The 12,827-nt window shown below is 39.9% G+C and overlaps 1 protein-coding gene across 50 annotated transcripts in view; it reads left to right on the top strand.

Annotated features, from left to right (window-relative positions):
* PPFIBP1 (PPFIA binding protein 1) overlaps positions 1-12,827 on the top strand; it is a 113,569-nt gene that overhangs the window by 85,580 nt on the left and 15,162 nt on the right. For 16 of the 50 annotated variants that reach the window (XM_040545102.1, XM_040545098.1, XM_040545092.1 and 13 more), the window contains 9 exons: positions 351-412; positions 1,100-1,184; positions 3,802-3,959; positions 4,922-5,052; positions 6,214-6,267; positions 7,389-7,449; positions 8,544-8,573; positions 9,760-9,931; positions 11,426-11,458. In XM_040545102.1, coding sequence (XP_040401036.1) covers positions 351-412; positions 1,100-1,184; positions 3,802-3,959; positions 4,922-5,052; positions 6,214-6,267; positions 7,389-7,449; positions 8,544-8,573; positions 9,760-9,931; positions 11,426-11,458 — 786 coding nt within the window. The remainder of the gene's footprint in view (positions 1-350; positions 413-1,099; positions 1,185-3,801; positions 3,960-4,921; positions 5,053-6,213; positions 6,268-7,388; positions 7,450-8,543; positions 8,574-9,759; positions 9,932-11,425; positions 11,459-12,827) is intronic. The other 34 variants (XM_040545134.1, XM_040545133.1, XM_040545096.1 and 31 more) reach the window with 7 other exon arrangements.

Genomic DNA, 12,827 nt, shown 5'->3' with positions numbered 1-12,827 from the left:
TTTGTATTTTGGACCTTTTGTTTTGCAATTACTTGATTATATGAGGGACAGAGATAGTGATATTCAAGCAGTAGTTTTACTCATGACTCAGTTTTCCTGAAGTTGAGGGGGTGGATAATTTTGTGAATTTGGTCATTTCCTTGATTTAAAAAAAGTTAGAAAAAAAGTTTTGTAGAAAAGGGGTCTGTATATTTCCATCTAACATAGAATTTAAGTGGCTTGTGTTTTGTCTTTTAATTTGTAAATTTACCTTCAGATACTACTGAGTCAATTCTAGGGTATTTTTGTTTTCTTTATTTCATTACACTGTCTTACTTAACTTGACTTAGGTAACTGTATTGTGTTTTTAGACATAGAGGTACAGAAAATGAAGAAGGCGGTAGAGTCTCTTATGGCAGCAAATGAAGAGAAGGTAGCAAAGTCATTTTTTTTCTATAATCATTCATCAAAGTGAGTTAAATCTCTTAAGAAAATCTGCATACATGTCACAATTCAATACAAAATCAAATTTGTAAGAATCAAGTATTCACTATAGTCAGAAGCACTGCTGTGCCTTTTAAGTGGATAAAGCTGGGCATTTATGAGCTCTGTCCCATGTCCTTACGAATCAGTGTTATTAAATTCAATGGGACTGCATTCTACACCATGTTTTGAAATGTAGAGAGCTCCAACAAAAGTCCCAGGAGATAACACAGGCCACATTTCCAAAGGACATTCTGTAAAGTATGGATTGTTTTCTTGTATGGTTTTGCATGTTTACATGCATGTGCATTTTATAGGATGTTTTCTTTTGATCACCAGAGCCCTAAATCTTTTGATTACTGCTTCCTTTGTGAATGACACATGCATTATACTTGACCTTTGACTTAAAGAGGGAGCTGAAATCCAGTTTCAAGGCTGGGACAATTCTGTTGATTAACCAGATAATAGCTTTAGCCAAATACAAGTATTTAATATTTCAAAGCCTCACAGAGTTCTGGGTCCTGTCCCATCCATACTTCTAGTCTCACAGCCAATTAAGTTGAATTATATTTATTCATATTTATTATTTTTTATTTACTAAAGGAAAAAACTCAATCACAATTTTCCTTAATTTAAGGATCGGAAGATAGAAGAGCTTCGACAGTCTCTGAATAGGTACAAGAAAGTTCAAGACATGGTGATACTGGCTCAAGGTAAAAAAGGTATTGTACAGTTTAAGAAGTTTTAAACTCTGTTCCCATTTAAACTGTAGGTGCATTGCGATAGTGTTACATTGACTCTTAGACTTACTATCTTTGGAGATATCTCTTAGGTATAGTAAAATAGTATACCAGAGCAAACTGGTAAATTTCCTTTTCTGTCTGTGCTGCTGCACATTTGAGTGCATCTGGTAGCAGTAACTACTGTTGTCAGTTGCTTATTTCCCCAGTGTAAAGTTAACTTGAATGTGATGAGTTCTCACATTCTTTCCATTGCCTCTTGAAATGCCTTTCTTGATTAGGTACTACATTAACTGCTAAATATCCATTCCCTTCACTTGCAAGTGTTCCTTGGGAGGGGTTGGAAGCTGAGACGAGCAGTCCTTGAGGATGCATGTTCCTTCCAGACAAACAAGCACTGCCACAGCAGCTGCACACACTAATAGCAATGCCCAAGAGCTGCAAAAATATCTGTAGCAAAGTGGACATGCTGCCAAGACTGTGTTGCAACGGCACACAATGTCTTTGGCATGTAATGAAACCCCCACAAACCACCATATGCAGCAGCTGTGGAATAGTTCTTCCTTACTGCAGTGGGGGGCAAGCTGGCTTTTCCTCATCTCTACTACTAACCTCTTCTCTCTCTGTCTCCCTGTCCACCTTCCCACACCCCTCAGATAATGAGCATAACCATGTGGCTGAAATGGTTGTTATATTATATACTTACATACTGTAGCATGTGATATTATGTTTCATACACTCAAAGGCTGGTGGAGCATTCCAGATCCAGGAACTTCTGATTCCCAAAGGTGATAAATGTTGAGGGTGGTGGTCATCAGTTTGATGTAACTACACTGAGTACCCTCTTTCCCCTTTCTCCCTTAAAAGAAAAGCAAAACAAGCACATGGAGAGCATTACCCTGAAATGGTTCTGGGTTTTCAGATGAAAACACCCAGATGTTGGAAAACAAGCACTCTCTTTACAGTTACAATCCAGGTCTATTTGCATTATAGCTCCTATAGGATGATTTTTTTTTCCCCCACATCATACTGCTCTTCCACTACTCAAGTCACATTTTGTAGGTCATCATCCTCTGAAAGACCTGTCTTCAACAAATTTTGGACATTAGCATTCTACTAATGTATGTACACATAATATATGCACAACTTTAAAAGTCTGTGCGCTGTGATGTTGTATTGCTACATTCTGGAAACCCCCTTTGTGTGCGAGTCCTTTGAAGGCCAGGGAAGGCCAACACAGCCTTTCAGGGGCCTTGAACTGTCCCAGGTGTGTTGCCTTCTTTAGGGCAGATGACAAGGGCTTGTGTTTTTGTTTGTTTTTTTTTCCCCAGCTTCTCTCAGCTTAGTGTCAGGAAACAAACCGAAACTGGAACTGGCATGCTTTGAAGCATTCTGGGCTCAGCTTGGCCACAGGTGGCATAGGGAAGCCTTTTTGCCACCTCCTTGTTAGTAAGTGGCTTCCTCTCCTCCTCTCCCCTTGTTGTAAGGGAACAGCGATCAGACAGTTCTCCCTGTCTGTGGGCATCGATTTTGGTATGTAAGAGCCTTTCCTTCCTCAAAACCAGCACTCAGGAACACTAAGGACACAACTTGAATGTCTTCATTCTGCCAAAGCTAGGATCACACAGAATCCATGAGGGAAGAGGAAAGAAGGTCATGAGTGCAAAGCAACATGCTTAATGTCGTGGAAGAGGAGGAACATTTTTAAAATAGGGATTGAACATGGAGTGCCATTCCTTCAAAGAGAGGAAGAGGCTAAAACAGACATCGAGTCTCTGGGAACTGTGCTGTATGGTTGATTCATAGAGCAACGGACTGAAAAATGAGCAAGAAAGATCTTTCATGTAAACAGACTTTGGCTTATATTTGCATCAGGTCTTTTGCAACGAGTGCTAGGCTTCTGCTTGCTTTTTAGAAAGCATCAGTTTCCTTGAACATTCCGCTATTGGGGTCAGTACTCCGGTGTTAGTGACAAGTGTGGAAATCCAGGTCTGTAGTGAGGCAGTTCAGGAGCAGCAAGTCACTCAGTGGACGCAGAGGATGTCAGATGCCGATGCAGGCTACTGAGTTAACTAAATGAAACACACTCAGTTTGTGGCAGCCTGCAAACATAAAGCAGTCACTTAAAAGCTGGTGTTAAGCTCTTGTGCATCTGGACTACATTTTTCCTGTGGGTAACTTAAAGACACCACAGAGACAGGTTGTTTTCATCATATCAAGTCTCAGGCAAACTTTGACCCATCCCCCTAGTCTTTCCCTAGTGAATATGGGAAAAGAAGTATTTAGTATGAAATCCCAGGACATGAGACAGGAAATAACTACTTTGGTTTGTTGAGCTTTTTGAAACTGATCCCACTAAATGCTTTTACAAGGGGCTGGGCTTTTGCTGTCAGATGCGTGTTTCCCTTCTGCTCCAACCCTGCCAGGCTGTGGCAGTTGAATTAGGAAGCAGCATGTGGTACTTTCTCCTAAAAATACATAATTCAAGCCTCTTCCAATAGCCCATAAATGAGGATACTGGCTGCGCCTTGCATAGGAACAAAAGTTATCATGTATCCAGAAGTCAAACCAACAAATTTCCCATCTTCTCTCCCTGCAGGCAAGGAAAGTGACAGTGAAGACTTCTTGAATTCAGGATCAGTTTCTACAGTTTTATTGGACACACCAAGTCTGACTGACCCAGAGAAAAGTCCATCCCCAACTCCTGTAACAGCATCTCCAATCCACGATGAGTTTAACATGAATATTCATGAAGAGGTATCTTTTTCTTTCTTTTTAAATTCCTTTACTCCTTGAAAACATTGCCTGTGCTGGACTCATGTTAGAGACACCAAAACTCAAGATTCTGAAAAGATTTTTTCTGGGTCTCACAGTTTTAGTAATTTTCCCTAACCTTTTGGACAAGGTGGATTTCTTGTGAAACCTGCTGAGGAGTTTCGTTGGAATCCAGTTGAATTTATTTTCCTTAATCAGGTGGGATCAGGAAATAGCAAATAGCTGTATTCGTCATGATAATGGATCTTAACTATTTTTCATATCAAACGTGTCTATTTTTGGAGCTATATTTCATTTGAAAGGAACTGGAAGTAAACATGCTGGAACTCATTTAATATACCCTGTCATATTTAAAAGGATGCAATCATCATTACATGATTGGTAATCATGTAATAATTGTAATCATCATTACATAATTGCATTCAGTGAAATAACTAGGTTATGGTCCAATCTCTGATTTTTTACAATCACATTTTTCAGTAATAAAACTATAGATCTCTTCTCTTAAAGCTCTGAATCAAAAAAGGGATTTGATAGACATAACTAAACAGCATGAACACACCCTGAAGAAAACTAAATTAAATTAAATATTCATCAGCTTCTTGGTATTCTCTGAGTGGCCCGAGGACAGAAGTGAACCTGAAAAGTTAACTACTCTTCTTGGAGTCTGTGGTAGAGACAGATTTAGCTGGCAGCCTCTGGTGGCTTTTAAGGTTTTTGTCTACACTATAGCTTATCAGTGCAGCAATTCATGCTTTATCTTCCAGTGACATTTTTCAAGTAGTAAACCACTACTGTCCTATAAAAGAAATAAATAAATATATATATATGTTTTAAATTTTAATTTGGAGCCTTCTTTTAATAGTTTATCTATTACATTTACCATTTATGACTGCTTAATTTGAGCTCATTTCAGTGTAAGAGATATTCTTCATTCTTTTTAGAATTCCTTACAGATCCACACAAGTGTTTTACAGATTTCAATCCCATCTTTTTCATCAATGTCCAAGAGCTCAGAAATTGTTGCAGAGAAAGTGAAAACGCAGCCTAGGTCAGATCCTGCAAGTGATTTGAGGTATTATTGTTTTCATGTATTTTTCAATTGTAAATCCAGTATTCTGTAATGTTTAATGAAAGTAATAATCTGCCAATGACCATACCGTCAAGTTATTAAGTTCGTTAAATGAGGCGAACATTCACTTGTCTAGCTATGACAAACTAATCATGTATTTGTAAATTGTGTTGATTATATATTTTTCAGTAAGTAAGCATTGATTTGGTGGTTGTTGCTTGTAGCAGCACTCATACTCTATATCAGTTGCATCACAAGAAATGAACAGGAGAGAAAAACTGACCTAATGTAATTAAGGACACCGAATTTTTATTTTTATCTAGTTTTACATCACCTAGGTCTGGCTGAGATAGTGTTGGCTGTGCTAGCAAATGTGTTCCTGATGATTTGCATTCAGGCATTTTCCACAGTTGCTAAAGATTGGTGTAAGGCACCGCACAAACTGCCACAAAAGGGCTGTCCAACGCTGACCTTGAGCTGTTAACAGAGCCTCAAAAGGAAACCACAAGAGGTGTTTCAAGAGATCAGAGAAGGAGATATCCTTGGTGCCATCCTTTGATGTGATGAAATGCAGATATTTCTTCAGTTGTTCTTATGAGAACTGTGCCTGAGATTTTCCAATGCCAGACTAAGCACGTAGATGCAGAAACTCAGAGAAGCCAGAGCAGGGTGTGCATGGCTGCACCCTGGGGCTGTGGCTTCTGTGCCCCAGACTGCAGCCTCCTAGGTGAGAACCTCATGCAGCTCTAGCCATTGCTGCAGGGATTTATATCCCGCCTCTTAAAAACAAAACAAACAAACAACAACAACAAAAAAGCAAAGCACCAACCAACAACAAAACTCCCAGCACTGTGGGTAAGTCACAGGGAGCCAGTCATCTCTGCTACTTGGTGTTGCAATGCTACGCTATGCGTGCTGTAACCTCTGCTGCAGTATTGTAGTTAACTTACAGTATGAATTTTCTTTCCTGGGGCACTTGAGCTCACCTTTGTCTTTTAGAAGACTTGTCAACTGTAGAGGAGAATATTTGGCATGTGCTAGTGTGGTAACAGCTGAAGTGAAAGTAAATTATAGCAGGCTGAGATTTTAGGATTTCTATATCAGCAAGGTGTTTGCATGGAAAACTCAAATACATTATTTTTTTCATATCTTTCATTTCTACAGTGAAGGAAGATCAACTGGTTCCTCCCCAGGAACTCAGCTGTGTGACAGTCCAGTGTAAGTATCAAAAATATTTGGGAAACATTTGTGGCTTTTGACTCAAAACCGCTAACCAATCCCTCCATATTTTAGACACATGCAAATATGCCAAGTAATTCTAGCCAAGATGTAATGGTGGTGGTTTTCTGCTCATGGCCATTATTTTCCAATGCTTTATCTGTGCACATGTGCTAACAATTTCTTTTATATTATGAAGCATCTCTAATTGAGTCATAGACCGTCGATAGACACTGAAATTTACAGTTTTCTGTAGTACAAGTGCCTCTGATTTGCTTTTGTTCTTTTTATAGTGGGGAAAAGGTACTCAGCTGACTACAATGAAAACATAATTTTAACCTGTCACATAACCTTATTCCCCAGGAAAATCAGTGGGACTATTTATGAACTCAAGGTTGAGTCAAAGCAATTTGTTAGCAATGTGCCCAAGTCAGTCAACAGGGCTTGTTTGGTCCATTGCATAAGGCTTAATGTCTGTTTTTATTTTGAGTGATTTAGTGCCATGAGACTATTCCCAAAGCCAAATTCTACTGCCTTTATGCTGGTATAAAGATAGGTAACATTGTAAAATGCGGTGAAGTTACTCTTTTAACTGTATGTAGGGAAGACTTAAATGGTAACTTTCTTTTCAGACTTAAGCACTCCAGGATAGGTCTCACCAGAACAGGGAGATACCTGGTCTGAAATGGAAAATAAACTGTAGATAAAATACTAAAACATGATTGGCTTACTGTGCTTGGCTTCTGTAAGGATTAAATTAATCAGAAGCCTCTTGCTAATAATACTGTTTTTCATAGCTTTTGTTTATGTCACTTTTGCCTGTGTAACTTCTGATTGTACCTCTGAAAATAAAACTTTAAATAAGAAGCCAAAAATATCCAAGGTAGGCATCATGTCACTGCAGCATTAGCATCAGTAATTATCATGTGGAGGTTCTTAGAATATCTCCTCAAACTGTGTGGGCTCTGATTAGTGTGTTGATTACGTTAATTCAAAATGTCTTTGTTTTTGAGTATATCTCATCACGTATTGTAATGCTTTTCTAAAGCCAACTCCTGAGAGTGTATTTATCTTAGAAAATTTAATGCCAATTACTCAGCTTGTTCTTCATGTTGTTTCAGAACTTCTTCACTACAGAAGTCCAGCAGTCTGAGCAGTTTGAAGAAGGAGACATATGAAGCGGTTGGTTTGAGCTCTTACTTCCATCTTTCCCTTTGAAATGGGGATGATGTCTCTGTTATGGCACTGACCCTGTGGATGCCTTGTTTTCTTACTGTGAGAAATGCTGGGTCAGAGCAAGGCTCCTCATATCATGTGTTACCAGTGGTCTCAGACGTGACATCTTCCAGACTTTATTAAAGGAGAAAATCTGTCTTTGCAAATGTAGTTTTTTGTTTGTTTTTTCTGCTTGAGGTGTTTACATGAAAATCTCATGCTGTGTTTTTCTTCAAATAATGAGTGGTAGTGTGTTGTTTTTTTTAAACTTGAGTTGATATGCTTTTCCGATTTAAGACACAAAGAAAATGTGCTACCACTTCCTTCCCATGTTTAAGGCTAATAATTTTGGAAGGCCGTGTAATTAGTGCATTCTAAAATACAGCCTGGGATGGCTCTGTGTTTTAGGTGGTTGGGAACAAAATATTGAGCCATTGTGTTTCTGGTGATAGCTTCTGTTTAGGCCACTTTAGAAGAGACAAAACAGCTAGTCTCTGTTATCAAATCAAGGTAATTCCTGTGGTTTTTTTTGACAGCCTAAACTGTTAAAAGCTCCTAAATTCTCTGATAGCCAAGCTAACCAGGAGCTGTGCTTTACAGCTTAAGAAGGATGTTGACAGTACTGAAAATACGACCAGAACTTGATGATGAAAGCTAGAAATTATGGGTTGGAGGCTGTGGGGTTGGTTGGTTTGGACGGGCAAGGAGTAGAGGCTGTGGATGTTTTATCTACTTGGCTTCTACCCTGTCTGATTTCTGCTTTGGGTCCTGTCACCCAGCTGTGCTCAGTAGTGCCTTACAGGCTGCTTGTGGCTGATTATGTACACAGCTAATCCCTTACAAAGTAAACTGAAGCAACCCTACTTTCATGTCAGCTCACTGACCTCAAAAAAAGCAAGAATTAGTCTGTGTGAAATACAGCTCCAAAGAGATATCTTTTGGGAATAAAAAAGTGCAGAGAAGGGTATTTCAGTCAGTTCAACTCAGGGTGACTGTAATGAATTGGATACTGACTATAAACTGTGACTTCTAAAATGTGTTTCTTAATCTTTCCCAAACAGGACAGAGACCCTGCACAGAAGCCAACAGAGGTAATGTGTGTGTATGCTCCTGTGTGAACACAGAGAAATGTGGACAGCAAGTAGTAGGTGATGAAAGGCTCAAACTTGTGAAATTGCAGCATGCAGTTCCAAAGGGAGAATAGCAAACCTGCAAACAAGATAGCGAGGAGGATATGATGATTGCCACAACTGCTTTGTATCTCACACGTTCTTGTCCTCTCACATGTGGATTGTCTTTCAGTCTGGTAGAGCACAAGGTTGCCATCTAAGCTAATGTTTCCCGCACATAATTCTACCACTCGATAATTAGCAAAGCTAACCATTAACTATTACACTGACTATAATTATCTTTGATTAGTGTCTCTAAAAACCCTTGGGTTTCCAAATTGTTTTCTGTAACAGCTGTGTTCTTAAAGAGACTGTCATTACAGAACAGTTACACCATGGTCTACCCTACTGTGTCAGTAGTTTGCATGCAACAGTTGCTGCCTGTAGGAAGATCTGAATAGAGAGAACACCTATATCAGACACTGCTTTTAGCCTGAATGTGGTATCCATTCAGCAAAAGCCAAAGGAATGTGTTTGTATTGTGAATGGGTTTGTTTCTGCCTTTTAAAGAAACAGTGAAACAGTGAAAAAGGTTAAAACTACTACTTCAAATTGGTGAACTGATGTTTCTGATTTTCTGTCCTGTCATTTTTACTCCTTGCTTGGTGCTTACTTTCCTCTCAACTTGGTTAGTGGACATAATCAATTAATTTGTTCTGAAATTGCAGAGCAGTGACAAGATAAAAGGGGCTGTGTGGCACTTGGCAGAGAACTGATTTAGTGTGGGGGTTTTGTCTCCCTCTTTGCTTCCCATTGCCCCTGTAGCTACCAATGGGGGAGACAGAAACCCTGGAAAGCTGGAAAAGTTCAAAGCCTTCCAGGACTGTATTTTTATCTTTTTCATACCTGTAAGCCTTACTTGCAAAAACTGAGAAACATCTTCAAGACAGCACGTTATTCTTAGAAGCTAGTGATAGTAATCCTGGGTCCTGAACATATTCAAATGAAGATCTTGTCTGTGTTCTCCTTTACGGCTTTTGCCTTGTTTTCTTGTAGTAACAAATGGGAAGGAATGACTCTTCAGGTTATCTGTCAGCAGTCACTTTGCATCTTTCTCAAAAGGTCTTTTGCAGTTCCCTGATACTGACTGTTTCCCTACCTTAAGCAGGTTAAACCTCCAATGGAAGGTAATAATTTTGCAACCCTCCCTCCAAAATCTCCTTCTCATGGTGTCACAGGAGATGAGGATAGTTTTGGTACCCGTAAAGCCAGATCTTCATTTGGACGAGGCTTTTTCAAGATAAAACATAACAAGAGGACTGCAAGTGCCCCAAATCTGGGTAGGTATTGTGCACCTGCACTCAGATTCTGTGCATTTTGAACCAAGGTCTTAATAACAGAGAACTAAAGGTTTATTTTTCTGGGTGCTGTAACAGTCCTAAGAAGCAGGAAAGCCAGCCTTGGTCTCACTGTGACTTGGTGGTACTGTTCTCAGTAGAATGATTGGAAAAAATGAAGCAACAGAAAGAGAAAACCTCTCTGATGTAATGAAGTTAGTTGATCTGTCTCAACCTCTGCTATGATATCTCCCCTGAGACTTTGTAATGGATTGCTGCAGTTCTGAAATGCTGGCTGTCTGGTAGTAGTTCACACATGAAATTTGTGGGTGTTCTTTTTTCCATGGTCCCATCCTCAGTTTATCTTTCATAAGATTTTCAGATGTACAGAAATGAGGCAGCTACATTCAGTCTTCCTCTTTATTTTATGTGTATTTAAGTAGCCTTGCAAAAGAGATTGTGACAACGAGAACAGCATTGACAAGTTATTCAAGCTCATTTTGAGTTCTAGACCTGTGATGGAAGGTTTTTTGTTTTGGTTTTGTCATTTGATGACATTCACACGATGAAGAAATAAAATATTTTGCTTAATGCAGAAGTTGCTGTTACCAGCAGCTGAAATCCTACTTGCATTAGCTGCTCTGCTGCAGTAGTATTTACACTGTTCCAGTTCAAGCATCGAGTGAGTCTGTGCATCAGATCTACTGCCATTTATCTAAAATTTTTGGATTTCTATTGCACAAAATTTAGGACTTTAGCTCTACCTTTCAGAAGCATAAAAGGGGATAGCTTCTTCTGTCTTGAGTGGAAGAGTCTCCTGCTTTTACTTACCAATGACAATTCTACATCATTTTTCAAAAGAAGTAACATGCTCACACTTTTATTATGCATTGCACATTATTTACCTATGTCACATGGCATGGAAACTTACTAGCTTACTTGGAATAGATACACAGTCTATTCTGAGGGTTAGACTTTGCTTTGGTTTATTTTGTGCGTGCTTTTATGTAATCATCTGTTTCATTCTGAAATTAATTTGTCTAACAAGATGGAGTTCTTGTGGCTGTCATAAAGGACTGGAAGGTGTGCCATCTAGAGCATGGCTCTGTGGATTTGAATGAGTTACGTATGTTATCCAGATTTCAGTGCTTCCATCTGTAAAACTGTTGTCCAGATACTTGTCACCCCACAGGAGCCTGTGTGAGTCACATAGCAGGTGACCTGCCTGCACTGAAGTGACTGAGGTGCTGTTTTACCCTCTCCACCAAGGATCTTTACTGCATTTCTTTTTCTGTGAGAGGGGGATTAGCAGTAAATTGGTAATCCTAATTTCTCTGTGAATTCAATGTTGCGTGTGGTGCATGTGTCTATTGTACCTCCCACCTTTTGTCTTGTATTTTGCTGATGTAAGTTTTGAAATGTGTTTTACCTTGTCCCTCTGCGTGTTCTCTCCCCTTGTGCTGCATGTGGTTATGTGCGTTGTTTGGATATCTGAAGATCGCAGTCGAAGTGCAAGTGCACCTACTTTAGGTATAGTAATACTGCATGTCTGCCTGTACCAGCGCTGCGCTGTGACTGCTGCTAACAGCTGGTTATGGCCACATACTTTTAAAGCAAAAGCTAGACATGAGAGCTCTGCATCAAAACTTTTGTACATTGCTAAAAGGAGTTTCCATGTGACATCTACCCACTGCTATAAGTCAGCTGCGTCATTTTTTGATAGCTGCTACTAATGAGTAGCAGAGACCTTTGCCAAAGCTTTGAGCACAGAGTTACCTACAGACCAAGGTAGCAACTGAGAATCAGCAACATATAAACACGTGGGGCACCTTTGTGCTGGTGTCCCTCTTGGACACGGCTGTACAAACTTGAAGGGTGGCGAAGCAGGTTTGGAGTGTATTTACTTCTCAGGCATTCATTTAGGGGAGCTCTGAGGGGAAGGGTATGTAAGTTCTCTTCTGAGAAGTCCTTATATTTATTATGTAGTAAATGAATGAGAAGTAATTGGGGCAGATTGGGATGGAGCTGTTTATGTAGTAAAACCTGGTCTTGTGATGTGAGCATTCCCTGGGTGATTCTGGCAAGGGCAGGGAGGACCTGCAGGGTCTGGCATTAGCAAGTGGAGCTGTGTCAGCTGGGGTGGCAGCACAGCCATCGCGTGTCACCTGTGCTGACAAAGAGACACGAGTGCTCTTGGCCCTCTTGGTTTCCCATACAGCGCCATAAATGTCATCTCCTCTTAGAGATTGTGTCAGTGGAGCAAGGTACAAGGAGAAAATGTTGCAATACCCACAAATCTCTGCTTCTAACGCATCTAGCCTTGTCCTGGTACTCTCTCTTCAGAATTATGTTTAAATGTGTTTTTTTCTGAGCTAGCACTTTTTCTTATGCGAGTAAAGCAAAAATCACTAATGCAAAAGCCTGGTTTGACACTACTGCTGTCTCTCACTGACAGAATTCCCATATTCAGTAGTGGTCAAACCAAAGTACGAAGAAATCATCTTTTATGTGACCTTGTTGCTTCACTATGAGGTTTCACTTGTAAATCATTGAAGGAAAATGGGGCATGTTCAAATGTAGTCCAGCTGAAACATCTAAAATTTTGCTCAGCAGGAAGATACGCTGAGACCCCGTGTCCCAGCAGTATGTGATCTAGCTTGATTTCATGCAACTTGTTTTCTCCTGGAAGTCTGAGAGTCCATGTCAAAAACAAACGATGGTCATCTAATTACACACCCATGTGAAAATACGGTAAAAGTGGCTGCAGGCCTGACTGTCCGCCTGCTGTAGGCTGCCTTGCCACAGCTGCTTCGTCTGAGCAGGCTTGTGCTGTCACTGTTCCTCAGCAAGCAAGTGGCATAAGCTCCACATGGTGACTTTATTCAGCTATATAGCACTT

The sequence above is a fragment of the Cygnus olor genome, chromosome 1 (assembly GCF_009769625.2).
Source record: "Cygnus olor isolate bCygOlo1 chromosome 1, bCygOlo1.pri.v2, whole genome shotgun sequence".
NCBI lineage: Eukaryota > Metazoa > Chordata > Aves > Anseriformes > Anatidae > Cygnus > Cygnus olor.
Note: the sequence above shows the minus strand (reverse complement) of the source record. Positions and strands in the feature narration are given on the sequence as shown.